General features: G+C 38.1%; 1 protein-coding gene across 4 annotated transcripts; it reads left to right on the forward strand.

The window, feature by feature from the left end:
* The first annotated feature begins 1534 nt into the window (after positions 1-1534).
* On the forward strand, positions 1535-14417 carry cpsf6 (cleavage and polyadenylation specific factor 6). Of its 4 annotated transcripts, none has more exons than XM_080051242.1 (11): positions 1535-1654; positions 3483-3692; positions 3856-3959; positions 4044-4189; positions 4560-4754; positions 6018-6125; positions 6922-7420; positions 7633-7748; positions 7838-7991; positions 8258-8486; positions 13776-14417. In XM_080051242.1, exons 1-10 carry the CDS (start codon positions 1595-1597, stop codon positions 8472-8474), a joined length of 1809 nt encoding a protein of 602 aa, XP_079907368.1. In that variant the 5' UTR covers positions 1535-1594; the 3' UTR covers positions 8475-8486; positions 13776-14417. The 4 variants fall into 4 exon arrangements, with proteins under 4 accessions (XP_079907368.1, XP_079907370.1, XP_079907369.1 ...); XM_080051244.1 differs by having other exon boundaries at positions 8288-8486; XM_080051243.1 differs by having other exon boundaries at positions 4584-4754.
* The last annotated feature ends 2940 nt before the right edge of the window (positions 14418-17357 follow it).

The following is a 17357-nucleotide window of genomic DNA, read 5'->3' on the forward strand; positions in this document are numbered from 1 at the left end:
TGACTGAATACATGATTTATACCAATTGAATTAAATTATCAATATGTTTTTTGTACTGTATTTGTTGTTGATGTGCATTTCCTTTTTGTTTGTGAGTGATGTGTGTCAGTCAGATTTACTAACAATAACAAATATACTAAAATTATACAAGGCTGAAACAAAGAATCTCTCAAGGAATTCTAATAATCCTCAAACAGAAATTGTATTAATAGCTAGTTGGGCTTTTATGCCTTCAGAAAAATTATTCTAAGGCAAAAAGTGCTTGAAATAGTTTTAAGAATGGAATGTAAATCATCCAAAATATCCCAGTTCATAGCATTATTAAAATATTATCCAATTTGGAAATATTTCAATAAATAAATGTGACATTGAACATCTTTCCCTCAGACCCTAAAATCCGTTATGCAGCCTCTAGGAGTTATTTAAAGCAAAACCTCATATCTGTACTGCTAAAATGATATAAGAGCCTAAAGAGAATAGCTCTTATATCCAAACGAGCTATCATATTGCACCAGCAACAAGAAAAATCCAATGATTTTAAATTATCTGCAACCACACAGTAAAACTATTGATTTGTGAAGTTTGACAATCAAGTATATTGCTTAATTTGTCCTTGATTGTATTTCTTTCACCTGGTAATTTGTTGTAAAATAAATTATCAGGATTATGTTATTTCACTTTCAGATGATGCGACAAAAATATAAAAGGCACATAGCTCGTATGAACCATCACCCAGTACAATTTCCAGTGCAAACAGCAGACAAAAAATATTGATGAAAAGCTATAGTGAATAACTTCTGTCTCCCCCATGAGGACTTCTGAGTAATTACAACAACCCTGCTGGCGCATCTAGCCTACATGAGGTAAGCCTTCGGTGAGCGTGCATGGATTTTATATCTTCTGCTGTACATTCAGGTTTTCTTAGCAGTAAAGACTGAAACATTTCTTTGGCGCTTCTTGGGATTTTTTGCGCCAGTGTCTGGGGCGCCACAACACCTGTAAACGCTGTAATTGTACCAAAAATCTTCATTGTCTATATGAGAGTCCTTTTATAAAACGCATCCAACAATAAACCTATGTAGGTCCACTATTAGTGAAATAGCCTACCCAGCTTCATCTGTTTCATGAGAATAGATTTTAATAGGCATACTATAGCCTACATTTTGTCAGGAAACGAAAACAATTATCCAGGAATGATGAAAAATGTCAATGGTGAAGTAAAAATTAAGCAATCTTGAGTCAAACTCTGCATTAAAACAAATAAGACAAAGCTTTGAACCACTGTCTGGGGCATAGGCCTACCTATTTCAACTTTATACCTCGAAATTATAAGAAATTCAATGTATCTTATTTTAATTTCCTTAAGATAAAAGTAGGCTAGTCTGTTTTTTTAGGTTTTTGTGACAAGGGGAGAAAAAAAATACATTTCCCACAAGTGTTTTATTTATTTATTATGGTCTGCAGTAAGTGTTGTAATAAGTGAAGTCGACCTGAAGGGGCGCCAGTCGCCTCCTTTCCCGTCTCATTGTTTGCGGCTCAGTGTTGCTCTGCACCGCCGGGTGGAGAGCGAGAGAGAGAGACGGGTCAGAGGAAAATGGCGGACGGTGTGGATCACATCGACATCTACGCCGACGTCGAGGAGGAATTTAGCCAGGTATTTATTTTAGTTTCACCATGCTGCGACTAACTGCGCTATTTTCTGTATATCTGTGTAACGTTTGGCTGTGAACATGAGTGGGGAGTGGCGTGCTCTGTTGCTCTCATGAGCTTCCCTAGCGTAAACAGGCCCTCCTCTCACCATGCTGCACACCTGCGCGCACAGCTACTTGTATCGGCTCCAAATTCTGCAAATGTGGTGTTGTCAACATTTAACTCGACGCATGCTGCATGTCGTTGTTGATATGCAATGTGCAAATATAGAATATTTATTTTGTATGTTGTAAAAAACGACCGAGTTCATTGTTCAGCAGTCGCAGTTTGAGGCCTCGGCCTGTGGCGGGACAGAAAGCCAAACAAACGTAGTTACCTAAGCTAGTTAGCTTAGCTGCTTTGCAAGTATTTTGCTATGTTAAATTAGAAGTTACAAATTTAATTCAGGCACACTTTCGGTCGAAACGAAGTTAATTGCAATGCCAAACGGATATTCATGTAACGTCACATTTCTAAATGTAAAAGGCATTTAAAACGTACGAAGCTTCGTGTAGCTTAACTAGCATAATATGAGGTGCAAATAATTGGTTGGTGATTGTAGGACAATGTTATCTCCACCAAATCCTCAACGAAGCAGTTCTCACACTGTGTGCGTTATTGTGCACTCCTCTGAATGCATTCAGCTACCCAACGTTGGAGTCGCAGCGGCCGCAGTTTGTCCTTTCATTTATGAGCTTATATAGTATCCCAAAGTTTAGTAAAATCCTCACTTTGTTTACTGTTGGAATAATTCAGTGGACAGCAGCCATGCTTCCACACAGAAAACAAATAAGACCCCGTTTGTTTCTGCTCATGGGCACGCTACCTGACATGACCCTCTACCTAACTTGAATGTGCCTACATGCTGACGATCTACATTTGGGAGTGTGTCAATTTACCCTGAATTAAGATAATCAGATTAAAGTGGATCGGCCTGTTTCGCAGTACACGAAGGACGTAATTGTATCGTCACAGTGCAAACAAGTACTTTTCAAAAAGTTTTTAATTTAAAGATACATTGTGTAGAATTTATTGAAAGTTTTTCAAAACAGACATGGTAGAAATGGAATATTATATTCACAAGTGTTTGTGTAAATTCTCTTGGAAATATAGATTTTTCTATTATCTTAGAACGAGCCATTTATATCTAAATAGGAGAAAGTGGCTCCACGTTTCTACAGTAGTACAAACTGGACCAATGGCCTAACACGTTTTTTATATATTGGGTGTCTGCTGTAAATTCCTCTGTTGGAAGATGGAACATAGCTAAATACATCTTCCCCTCATCCCTTGATATTGTGAAAAGACTTGAGGCAGCGGTGGATGATGACTAGCTTCTTGTCCTTTGCCACCGTAAGGGACGGGTTAGCAAGGGAGCATTGCAAAAAAAAGAATCTCACCACTAGATGTAGCTAAATACTCCAATATCACACACTGCACCTTTTTAAGATCTGTCTGTGTAAACAGTTAACTCCACTGGAAATCATGTAAAACAATATGAGAAAATATGCTAAGTAAGAAACAGTTGTCTGATATGTGCTCTGTCGACATGAAGACTTGTAACACTTGCATATGGCTAGCCTTGCCAAACTGAAAAAAGGCGTCTAGTGAATACACAATGACAACAACCACTTGTACATACAGTTTTGTGAGTAAACACATTGAGATACTGAATGTGGTTGTCCAGCTTTCTCAGATTTACCCACACACCTGTAGATGAGTAATGAGTGTTGTGTAACCGCTCATAATGTATTACACACGTCTGACCGAGTTGTTGCTATCATGCTTAACAGGAAGCTGACTACCCGGTTCACGATCAGATCGACCTGTATGATGACGTAATATCCCCATCAGCCAACAATGGAGATGCCCCAGAAGACCGTGACTACCTGGACGCTTTGCCTGCACCGGGAGGTGCAGAGGGAGGGAAGAGTGCCCCACCCAACGTTGTCTACACATACACAGGCAAAAGGATCGCCCTGTACATAGGAAACCTCACATGGGTGGGTATTAGAGAATTCTGTGTAGGCTGCTTACATATTTGGAGGAAAGATCTGAATTGATATGCTCTTAAACTTCAGTTAATAAGCAGAAGCAACTTTTCTTCAGCTATTAAATCAAGCAATGTCCTACATATATTCTGATGTCTTTTTTTCTCTTGTGCAGTGGACGACAGATGAGGACCTGACAGATGCCATCAGGTCGGTAGGCATCTCAGATTTGCTGGAGATCAAGTTCTTTGAAAACCGAGCCAATGGCCAGTCAAAAGGGTGAGGTATTGATTATCTCTCATAAATAATTACAAAACTTTTTTGCACGACTCTGACTGTGTGTCCTCCTCATTCATCTTGCAGGTTTGCACTGGTGTGTGTTGGCTCTGAGTCATCGTCCAGGAAGTTAAGCGAGCTGCTGTCAAAGAGGGAGCTCCATGGTCAGAATCCCATTGTGACACCATGCAACAAACAGTCCCTCAGCCAGTTTGAGATGCAATCACGCAAAAGTAAGTAGGCCGAGTGTATGCTTAGCATCCATGTATTTTAAAATATACTTAGCAAGAGTTAATTTAAATTGCTGATTTAAAGAGTATGTTGAAGAAATTTGTAATTTCTCTGTTGAATCAATTAGTCTACCAAACAGTCCCTTGCACTGTGGTCAAATATACATTTTTATACACATGCAGTCTGATAATTGGATATTAAATGAATAACAGTTGTTTTTTCATTCATGCATGCAAACTTGTCACATTTCTGCATAATTTGAAAATAATCAAAATAAATTTCCTATTGAGAGTTCATTGTGGCTGTGAGTCTATTAAATCTGTTTTTTTTCCGGCTCAAACATCCTTCTCATGTTATTTCACCCCTAACCAGTTGGACTGCCTGGTCATTTCACAGGTACCCAGGCAGGCCAGATGTCTGGGGAAGGTAAAGCCGGTCCCCCTGGTGGAGGTCGGGGTTTCCCCATGGGTCGAGGAGGCAGAGGCAGGTTCCCCGGACCGCCTGGCCCCGGAGGAGACCGCTTCCCTGGGCCTGTTGGCCCTGGAGGCCCACCACCACACTTCCCTGGTTAGTTTGGTAACACATGTTTGTGTCAGTAAGGTCCACACAAAGCATTTCTCAGTTAACTCAGTTGAAAGATAATACTTTAAACAAACAGAAATCAAATGGAAGGGTTGTACTTTATTTTTGCATGGTTTGCATGTGTTGGTTTATGGGTCAGATGATTCCTGATTTAGACCTGGTATTGTTTAAAGATGCTTACATATTTGGAATTTTATGTTTTTTTGGTTTCTGACTTGTCATTTTTGGATAGATATCTTCTTTTCTTTTACAATAATATATCGGTGTACCATGAGCACTTAACATTAGAGATGAACCAATCAATCGGTTTTTTTATTATTATTAATTAATTAGGCATATTATTGGCATTTTGACATAAACAGCATTGTCTGATATCTATGCTCCAGAGGCAGATTAAGAAAATACACAAGTAATCTGAGAAGACACTGTAGGCAGCCTTGTCAGTGGGGCTGCTGTGGAGCACCGTCAGCTTTTAAAAATTCGACTTTTAACCCAAATATTTACCTTCTATTTCAATAATCACTGACAGCTGTAAAGAAATCCAGAAGTCCCTTATGGCAATATTTTAGAACGCCTACACCAGGGAAGGCCAAATGCAGTATACAATTCATATTTCTTATTTATTTATTACAATTTAATTTATATTTGTTTCTCATTTGTTGTTCTCATCAGCTTTATATATTATATCCTGCTCGAAAATGTCAGCATCGGCCATTGTAAAACCCCTATTGGTCGACCACTACTACCAGGCTTTGCTACTACTCACACCTGCATGGAACCTGTTGTAGTATTTTTCTTTAGAGGGATCTTTCACCCATAAAATCTCCCCTGGAAGTGCTGTGTCTTTGCATGTTCCCTCCCCATCTGGTTTGTTCTTTCTTTATCTCTTTTCACCTCCAGTTGAACAAATAATCCTGCCCTGGCGGCAACTTTCTGCTAACTGAAATGTTTAACACCATTCCTTGACAAGACGCTTGTCAAAAGCTTTACTTGGCAAGCTGCCAACCTTAAACTCCTTGCATATGGATTAGCCGCCTCTCACAAGCAGTAGGAGAGAATAGAGCTGCCGGCTTTACCTTTTTCCATCCCCGTTTTTGCGCCTTTCCCCCTCCATTCCACCTTTTTCACATCTCTTCTTTTGCTGAGTGGCTGGTACCCTGTGCTGCTGGGCTCTGACAGGCCTTCAGTTAGTAGGCGGAAGTTTTTGAAGGGAGTAGTTGTGATTGGTTTGCTTTCTTCCCCCATTAGGCCCGGGGATGAGACCAGATCTGATTAGGCACCAAGATGGCCCTCTGATGGATATGAATTTCAATCCCTTCCCGCCGGGGGGCAGGAACGGGAGCTGGCGTGGCAGAGGTGAAACACCTCGATTGATCTGATTGATTCGATCGATCGCCTTTTTATCCTTTCCCTCAGCTGTGTATTGGGGGGAGTGGTGCCATCGAAACGTCCAGTCGACGACTAACCCAAAAACAGCCGAATTTCTCACCAGACCCTCTCTATCCCCTTATATAGTTTCCAACACTTGCTGTTGTCAGATATGTGCTTTGTTCTTCTGGGGTCAGTTTAGATTAAAAGTGTCACAATCAAACAAAAATCCTCTAAGACTGGAGAGGTGGAATCACACAGCATGTTTTTTAAAGGCCAACCTGCATTCTGCCTACTCAACCATGTTCATACTGCACAATGGAAATTCAACTTGTCCTGAACATACATGCAGTACTCCTGTTCCCCTTTTGGATGTATATTGGCACAAAGTCAAGAAATGCACTTGCAACAATATTGAAAACAAAATGCGTCTAATCAAATAAAATCTCATCCTTTTTAATGCAGTATTGAGGGGGGGAACCCAGCATTAAGTGCAGTGCCTCTTAACAATTTGCTATAAGTGTATCTCATCGGTTCTGTTGCCTCCAGATTTCATTTGCAGCCTTATTTTGTAGCCTTTTGACATTTGTTGTTCCCTGTAGGTATTGCTTGCTCTTCCTTATGTCTCATTGATCCTGCTTGAAGTACTGTAATTAGTATGTATGGGTATCTTTTATATAAAGAGAAACTGTTTGAGTGCTCTGCCTGCTAAAACATGTAAAAAGTTCCCTAGATCTTACTATGTTTGATATGCCTCTGTTTTATCCCTTGTGTTCTCTTTTAGGTGGGATGCAGGGTCCCCCACGCCCCCCTCTGGGTCCACCTGGTCCCCCTGGCCCTCCAGGACCTCCCCCTCCAGGACAGGGTCTCCCCCCACCACTCTCAGGTCCTCCCAACCGTGGAGACCGGCTGCCCCCCCCTGTTCTCTTCCCTGGTCAGTTTGGCCAGCCCCCAATGGGCCCCATGCCCCCAGGCCCCCCTCCTCCAGGTTACGGCCCTCCTCCTGGTCCTCCACCCCCCCAACAGGGTCCACCGCCCCCGGGACCCTTCCCCCCTCGTCCCCCAGGCCCGCTGGGTCCCCCTATGGCTTTGGCGCCACCTCCACACATGCCAGGTCCTCCACCAGGTGGACCCCCGCCAGCACCCCATGTCAACCCTGCCTTTTTCCCCCCACCTGGCCAGAACAACATGCCCCCCAACGACAACCGAGGGCCCCCCGGACCAAACGACCCATACGGGCGCCCGCCACAATATGAGAGAGGAGACTACGGTCCTGGAGGCCGGTAAGAATAGGCGGTGGAGTTGGAAGGAATAATCTGTACAGCAATTTTATAAAATGTTCACTGAGAATGTGTCTTCTTTTATTGGGTGCAATAATTAATTAATTAACAAAATTAGCTGCTGATTTAACATTTACATTTTTCTTGTTATGGCTAGATTGAATTAGTTAAGAAGATAAGTGATCCACATGCATTGACCCTTGTGTGTTTTGTAGGGAGATGGAGGCGTCACGGACTCCTCTGAGCGAGGCAGAGTTTGAGGAGATTATGAACAGGAACAGAGCCATCTCTTCCAGTGCCATTTCCAGAGCAGTGTCTGATGCCAGTGCAGGTAAAACACATACAAATGTATTATACATACAATGTAAGTACTTGCGTTATGTGGGTGAGAAAATAAAATATACCTTGTGTTCTCTTTAGCTGACTATGGCAGTGCCATAGAGACCTTGGTGACGGCTATCAGTCTGATTAAGCAGTCTAAAGTGTCAGCAGATGACCGCTGTAAAGTCCTCATCAGTTCACTCCAGGACTGTCTACACGGCATTGAGTCAAAAAGCTATGGGTCTGCCTCCAGGTAAGGTTTCAATTTATACCAGTATATCTTAAATATGACACTGAATAGTCAGATAGAATATGTTGAACATGTTTTGGACCTGACACTAAGTAAAGAGAAAGATGTATGTACTGGATTTACCTCCAATTTAATATCATGCCTGCTATTCACCTATATTTGCTGGAAATATCTATATATTTTGTGTATCTAATATTTGCTGTACATTAATTCTTCCATTTGTTCTATAAGATTGGGTATTAAACACTTTGACCCTTTCTGACACACAGTCCAATGATGCTTCCCTATGCCTCTGCCAGGCGAGAGCGGTCCAGGGAACGAGACCATAGTCGCTCTAGAGAAAAGAGCAGACGACATAAGTCACGCAGTCGTGAGAGACATGAAGAGTATTACAGAGAACGCAGTCGGGAGCGGGACCGTCATCGTGAGAGGGACCGAGACAGAGACCGCGAAAGAGAGAGGGAGAGAGAGTACCGACACCGTTAGACGGGAAGGGAGGTGGGTTCAACTTCTCCTGTTCTTTTTCTCATAAGGCTTCTTCTCTTTTCTTCATCACTTAATTCTTCCTAGACCTGGACTGGGCTATTCTAGTTCCGGCACAAGAAGAAAAGCGCCATTGTTGAGTTTGAAAATTGCTCACCTCCTCTCTTCTTTGTTGGAGTATAGATAAGATTTCAGACATTCTTGAAATCCTAAGGTCAAATTGGGTTAAAAGTTATGAAGAATTTACTAGAGCAAGTTTTAATTAAACATAATTCTGAATATTTGAGAATGGGGACAAGAAGAGATGAGGTAAGCAAAGAAAAGACTCAGACCTTTGATTTCAGGTAAGTGTAGGGTAAGTACTTCAATTTCTTAATAAGTTATCATAGTTTTGCTATTGTATATTTTGCACAAATGGGTTTGTAAGAGTTGTATATCTGATGTGGTTGTCCCCAAATCAGAAAATACTCTGATAGTGTGGATGCAATATTCCGTTTTGGTCTACATACCTGAGGCTGGTAATTTGCTAAATTTGTCATCCACTATTAGTATTCTGCCAAATACCATTCATAATGAAAATATTATTCTCGGAAAGCATGAACCTGTGCTTGTAAATGTCAACTGCCTCTTTGGCAGTCATACAAGACTAAATACATATTTGGTAGAAAATTGATTTTGGCTCATAAAAAGTGCAAATGCTCAAATTTTGGTTTTTACCAGCAACGAGGGCCAGTGGACCAAAAAAGGTTGATCATTTGTTTGATTTGAATACCAATGGTTGAATACTTAATTGCCATTTCATTATATATGAGTTTAAGTTAATTGAAGTGTATGGTGACTTCTGCGTTGGTTTGTCAGTGTCTGTAATAATAGTTTGTTGACTGATTGCCAGATGTCAAAATATTTCCCAACCTTTTTTAGCACACTGTGTGATCTGTTCCTTTTTTAGATTGGATTGATTTTAGGGGGGTAATTTTGCAATGTCCAACTTGTCACTAGCAGAGCAATCTACTTTGTTCCATTCATAGTAATGTGTGCATATTACTATTTCAGTTTAAAAGTTGAATATATTATTGTCATATTATATAATGAGATGGTGAACATTTATTAATCATACTGTGTACAGGCTATCTGATGATTATTTGACACAGAGCATTTTGACAATGTGATTGTGCTATATTTGCTTGTCAGGAATTTTGCCTGATATTTTACTTTTGTCAAATTGAATGTTTCGCAGCTCAGGGTTGCTCAATTTTGAAACATTGTACCTCAATTTAAGCAATTAAGCTGAAGTGAGAAGTTATTCATTCATTTTTATATCAGGTTCTGACAACATAGATGTGAGTGTGATGTCCAAATGTTGATACCCTCAGTACACATAATGTCACATAGATCATTTTGACTGCAAAGGAATTTGACATTCTGTTCTGATAAGTGGCTTTGTATTCAAATGATTTGTAATTAGTTGATTATCAGAAGTACATTACATTACATTCATTCCGTTGCATTCAGGATCAATGCATAAATATTTGCAGTATCTTACAGATATATTATTGGCAAGTCTAAATTAAATCTAAACATGGAATAATAATTTGGGGAGGCAAGGATCAGAAATTTGTTTTGTGCCTGCCACAAGGCCATCATTACATTATTTTATTTTTTTAAACTTGAATTGCCTGATTTAACTTTGAGTAAATCACAGTTCGATCTCTGATAACCTTTTAATTTATATTGATTGTATACAGTAAATCAAGACTTACTATTTTTATGCTGCAAATTAATGATTAAATATTCATTTTATTTGACATGCTTGACACATAGTTGAGATTTACATTTTACTCTTGTATGTACATTCAAATAATTTCCTTTTAGGCTGCAGTATTTTTAACTGAATCAATCTAGGTTGGTAAAAGAGCATGAAAGTATTGTTGAGTATATTGGTTTATAGCATTATGTGTGTTTGTGGATTTTTGGGTGCAGTCATGTTGTAGATAAATTATTCTGAAACTACTTAAACCAGCTTTTAAACAACTAATATTGATACCACATTGTCAATGATGTGTTGCTCTCAAATTATTTGAGCTAAATATTTTTCGGGCTATTATCGTGAGACTATGTTTTTCATGGTTTCTAGCTGTTAGGGTTTTCCAAATCACTTTGTAATCTTTGTGAAAGGTGCTTTCTGCCTTTGCGTCACTTGCGTGTTAAACAACATGGTAACGGTTGTAAAGTTTTGGAACTGCAGTTCAATTATCTGTATTGAACAACTGTGTGTTGTTCTGATGTCCTTTACTGCCAAAGCATTAATATGTTTGTGGTTTTGTGTGTTAACCAGTCTTTATAGAACAGACTCTAGTAGGTTACATTGACTCCTCAGCATCGCTGCACAATTGCGCATCACCCCAAATAATATTTCTCATTTTAAATGAGATTTCAGGAATAAAGTTAATTGACTCTTGACATCTTAATGTCCTTTATAGTTGTGCTAACAGAGCAGGACCTATGCTCTATACATTTGACACATGTGCACTTTTTCAGTTTTTAACTCATACTGAGAAATATTAGCTGGGGTGGTTTCTCTGAATTCTGAAAGAAAGCAAAAATCACATACTAAAATAAGTTTACTTGGTAACTGTCCCAGTAATCTGTCATGTTGCATTAGGTTTTTAGACGTCAGCCTTTTAAATTGATCTAATCTGTTTGACCAACTTGACCTAAACGTACCCTGCAGTTTTATTGAGAAGTAGGACTTTGTGTCCACCGGGAACCTCTTTAAACAAAAATGACTTACTAATTTCATCCCCCATCCACTTGCAGCATATTATTTTTACATTTTCTGAATGGCAACTGCTAAATTAAACAAGCGTTGCATTTCAAAATAAAATTGCAGCAGTAATTTCTCTAACCCACATTTTGTTACCTCTTTTAAGTAAGAGATCCCCAGTGGGCACAAGGCATGATCAATATTGGGGATATGTAGATGCATTTGTTGAGTATATTTTTACCACAATGTTTCTTCCAGTTTAAATGAAACTTACAAAAATCATTATACGTCTTTGCCTTCAGTTAGGTATTTTATAGCATGTTGATCTGGAGAAGTTTTTTTTATATAATGCATATTGCTTTAAATCAAGATAGTAGTATGGGAATTTTTTGTGTCCAAAGATATGCTTTAACACTGTTTATCTGTTCATATTGCCATGTTTGCACCAAGCTTTTTATGCCCTCTCTTCAGTCTGTCTGTAGGTTTATGTGTGCTGGGAATCAATGCCTTGATGCCCTTGTCAAACAAGCGTTATATTTTCCCATGTTAAACCAGGATCAAACAGGATCATGGGTTTAAATAACTGACAAAATAGAATTTAGACTCAAAATACATTTTCACACTTAACAACTTTGAGAGATGGCCACTGGGCCGTATCAAATAATATAACTGTTTTGATGTCATTTGGCTCAGCTAAAGTAACTGAAGATAATTGTAGTGCACTAATAATGTTTATAACTACTTTCTAAAATACACAAAAAAAACTTGCCATAATGTTGTAATCCAAATTTAAAATGGTAAGTGTCACACCTCAGGCTATATAATGGAGTGCTTTGTAGCAGCTGAACATTTGGAAAACAGATTTGTTTTATGCACTGTTTGACCCTTGTTTGACTATGGGCTGTTTCTTTTGCATGCTATATTAGCTAGCTTCTACACATTTTAATGTTTTCTATGAATTATAAAATTCTATAATGAACATTGGTTCAACAAAATGGCAAAAGATTTGTAATCTGATCTGTAATTTGACCATAGAAAAAAGTTCAGTCATGCCCATTCCACTTGTACTGGATGTTATAGTCCCTCTCTTACAAAGAGTACCATTTGAGTTTGACTCCTGTGTTGTGTAAAATATTGTCAGCTTAAATGTCTAATTGACCATTTCTACTGACGTATATAATTATGATTAAAAAAATGTGCTAGTTTACTGTAGCTCGCATGCTGGACTTTTTCATTCTCAATTACAAATGTTTGCAGCGTATTTACTGGCAGTAGGTTTCCCATACCATAAGTGGCTATACTAAATTTCCGTGACGTGATTTTTAGATAATGTTATATATTAAAGAAGAAGAAAAATCTCAATGGGCAGTTGGTGCAAATTCCTCTGTTGTGCCGCTGTCAGATGTGCACTTTTCTCTTCGTAGTTAGTTTTTTGATCTAAAACTTTTTTTTGGTCCTTATTCCTGTATTGCTTAAATTCCAGAAAATAAATCTTGAAGTAGCTGAATTGCGTGGAGTCCAATTTGCTATATGAGAAGTGGCTAACACAGAGAAATAAATATTAATTTAAATTTATTTTTATTTTTAGTCAAATAATTCCAATAACACTGCCAATTACCCACATCTTCAACAATGAAAAGCGAATGGATTTAAAAATCTTGTTCAATTTAAATCTTAAAGACCTCAGAACGCCAGAAAAGGGTAGGAGGCAAGTCTTATAAAAAATCATTTGTCACTCCAAAATCCTGACACGATATGGGTGCGCTAAATTACTCTAGACTAGACTGAATTAAGCTAGCCACAATTGTAAGAAGTCTTCAAAAGAACCCAACGAGTTTCATGTAATCTCAAATCTGTTTACATTAGTGATTATTGCATTCAGGCATATCATTGAATATTGTTGCAATTTCTTGTGTGTGTGTGTGTGTGCGTGTGTGTGTGTGTACACACTGATAGATTTCCAATTAGTTTGTGGGTATTTCCTGTTAAAGTTTGCATGACATGTTCTTCAGCAGGGTTGGGAACAATACACTGTCTAATGGGCATCATGATAAAAAGTCCTTACAGGGAATCCTGCCATAAACTCCTCACTTTGTAAATATTACTGTGATGTCACAGTAAAAGACATCACAGTAATATTTACAAAGTAAGTTTTTTTTTAACCCTATATTTCTCTTTCTGTGATGTCACGAGAAAGAGAAATATTGGGTTAAAAAAACACTCTTTCTGCCTTTTCTCAGGCTAGGATGAACCGATTCAATTTTTTTCGCACATTTATACTACATAGGATCTCAGAATTCAATACACCTTCATATTCAAACCGGTGAAGTAGGCCTTTAATTCACCTCAACACGCCCTGTTACAATACAATGTTCACTAAGGGAGCAAAAAACAACCATGAGACTCAAAGTGATAGTGAATTGAACCCAGCCCTGTTGTGCACTATGTATGTGTAGTCTAGAGGTTGAGTGGTGGGGGAGAGTGTTCACTGTTGGGCTGCCTCGAAACCAAACTCCACCCTTCGTTTTGAAACCTTTCAGCTTACGAGGATCAAGGATGGATGGAAGCAAAAGGAGGAAGGATTTCAGTGCGCCACCACCTCCCCACCCTGCATGACCGGACAAGATTACAACCTTCACCCCTTCATCTCCTCCTCTCCGTCTCCACCATCCTTCTCTCTGTCTGTTTATGTTGTCTGCCTGACTAAAGATGGAAGACCCTGACCTGTGTAAGGCTATGTTATCCAAACATCTATACTCATGGTAACAAAAGATGAAAGAAAAGAAACTTTCCAAACAGCTCTTTTATTTTTATGGTGTTTTATTTCACATGAAAACTACGTGTGATGCTTTTTTGCAAATACAGAATAAAATTGCCCACACAATCCCCAACTAGCTGACACAAACATTACTTCCCATTTGTTTATTTTTTATTTTTCCTTGGCTCTCTGTACTGTGTATGTTCAGTTTAGAGATCCATTTTTATAGGGTAAATATTTGATGTTTTCTTCCAACCCCTCCCCCTCATTTATTGGTTGGTATGTTTGTAAATGTCTCTCTGCTTTTGATTAAAAACTAGATGATGTTGTAATAAAAAATGTTAACTGAGGTACTCAATGCATTTGGTGAATTCCTCTACATGTTTGGCTCATTTATATTAAATGTATAGTTTTTGACTGCAAACTGTTTTTCATATTGAATTTTTCTACGTTTAGTTTGTGTTTTATAGTTGTAGTAGCAAGCGGCTTAATGATTCAGAAAATAGAACCCTGTCATTTAGTCCTTTTTGTTTTGTTTTCTTCAAATGGAAACAAATTTTACCAGGTAAGACGAATTTAAAAAATCTGTACTTTTTCACAATGTGCATTAGTCTCTTGATGGAAGGTCATATATCATTTTAAGATGTTGAGGGTCAACATGTGCATGCAGCTTTTTGGACCACACAGTGCACCCAAAAATACTTAACACTGTATCAAACATGGTTGCTGTTGTGTTCATTGCACTGAATAGCCATTAATAGGAACTTTTCCAATCCAAATTGTCTTGCGAAGTATTTGTGTTTATGTGAAATATATTCATTCTTAGATACCTTACCGAGGCTAATAACGCAGCCATTTTTTGTATATTAGACATTTCAAGTGAGTTAAACTATTCTGCTCCGACTCAGGTCAGATAAACCTTCAAACAGAACAAAAGGAACAAATTCCTTTGCAACTTGTTAAGTATGGAATGTGCATCATAATGATAATATTGTCTGTGATGCAACATGCATTTTATTTTTTCTCCACCCATTATGTCCATGTCTTGTTTTTTCTGTTGAAAGGCTGTCAACACTTTGTTTTCTTTTAGTTTGTAATATTTGCAATGATAGGTTTAGCAAATAAGCACTGAGTTACATGTTTTTTTTATTCGTTTTTTTTTATACTGTCTCCATACAAGTCTCGACTTAACAACTTTTCGGGCCTAGATGTTATGCAGCAGTTATGGAAAGCAAGGTTTATGGAGCTGCAACAAAATATTCCTCATGGTATGCCATAATGCTCCTTGTTCTGTTTGTACCGAAAAACAAAGGAATATGGATGAAATGCGATAAGAAACTAAAAATCTCTTGTATGATTGCAACAAAAGACAATAACAGTTCAGCAAAAAAAAAACTGCTGTACACAGAAAGTCCCTTTTTAAATCTAAATCCTATTTTGTGTTGATTTCTGTTATGGAAATTCTTGCTTTACTTTTCAAGGTAATTGTTTTTTTGTTTGTTTTTTGTTTTTATTACATGTCATGTTGGTTCAAACCCATGACCATTCCCTGAAATATTGCACCTTCATAGGCATTTAATGATTGTCAAAATTGTGGACTCTTATCTCTAATTAGTCATTGCCATGGCTACAGGAATCACTGAGCTTTGATAAAAGATGGTATTCAGACTGTAACAGTATCCAAACACTTTTTAATGGTGCTATTGAAATGTATTCTTGTTTTTAAAAGAGTTTTATATTCATATTAAACATTTGCTCCTATGACCTGTGAACTCTGTTAAAGAGGACTGAAGCAAATTGTAAACTGGGTTTTGGTACAAAACAGAGAAAAGGATTTGGTCTTTTAAATGTCAGTTCTCTCTACAGCTCCTTTAAAAATTCTCACTGCACTTTAAAGTCCCTACCACGCACTATTGTTTTTTAATTGTTTTGACTGACGACCTATTCTTAGGGCCATATGTTCAGATCAGGCTTGATGGACGTCTCTTGCCTTCATGTTGCACTTCAAGGGTCTTGATGTATTGACCTCTGTGACTTCTCAATACAGCGCCATCCAATGCTAAAGCAGAGGTCTGATCAGCTAGAATAATGTGTATGTGCAGGGCTTTGAGTAACGGTACTCCGGTGTCTTTTAGTATTTGCCTTGTGTTGACTTCTCTCCACAGCGCTGAAGGTAGGTGTATTCAGGTCCACATCACTGCAGGGGGAGAAACAGTCGAGACTGTTCCCTCAAGCCGGACCAAGACTACCTCACACTAAGAGTTGGAAAGTGTGTTTTCAATATTTTACTGACAATGTTGGGCTATAGCCTATTGTCGCTAGTCTTCTGACCTTAAGCTGATTTTTCAATATCTGTAACGGATAATATGAAATGGTTAGAAACTTAGCCATGTGTTAACACAAATATCCTAAAATTGTATTGGGAAAACTTCTAACTGTACAGATAACTGATAACTTCCCTCATGGTTACAGGACTTTGTTACAAGAAAAAAAAACTAAATTTTACAATAGTTGACTCAATCCTCTTGTATTTATTATCTAATGGAACTTGTGTTATTTATAGTTTAATGGGGCCATTTCTAGTTTTTTTGACCTTTGCTCTCCTGTACTACTGCCAGCAATGTCTTATTCTAATTATAAAATTCCTGTCCAGGAAAAGCACATGGTAGCCCAAATAATCAAATGCCATTGGTCGAAAAATAAATAAATCTTTCTAAATTAGTTTGGTTTGTGGCTTTCCTTTGTGCCTAACCCTTCAATGAGTCTTATGTAACCACATCTATTAAGAACAGACAAATTTATTGGAAGCCAGTCATCACAACTTTAAATATTAATTTGTTGTATAAGGTCTACTATTTCCTAAGCAAAACAACTATTTGCAAATGTTGAGGTTATATTGAAGTGCAAACGAGTAGAAAAATAAAATAGATTGAAAACAGTCTTTATCATACCAAATGCTTGTATGATTCACTTAAGACTCAAATTAAAAGGGGACATTTCCTAGCCTACTATTTCTATAAAAGGATGTAAACCCTACATTTTATGTAACATATTTTTGTATTGCTCATCTGCTAGGGACACATTATTTCAAACAGTCCCATTTACATTTCTACTGATCATTATTATTTTTTAAATAACGTGTAAAACAGTTGTACATTGTATACACCCAGAACATATATTTCAATAGTAAAGGTTTCCTCTATCTTACCTATTACAATTAAACTAGACCTACCCAACGTTCACTAGCGAATTAATAAGTAGGCCTACCTCAAGAAGAATAATTGACATTCAACTTCCAGTCTGACGTTGTTGCCTCTTTCGGCCGGAACCTTAATGCATTCATGCCACTTTCCTACCGTACAGC

This window comes from Ammodytes marinus, assembly GCF_949987685.1.
Source record: "Ammodytes marinus genome assembly, chromosome: 22".
Taxonomy (NCBI): Eukaryota; Metazoa; Chordata; class Actinopteri; order Uranoscopiformes; family Ammodytidae; genus Ammodytes; species Ammodytes marinus.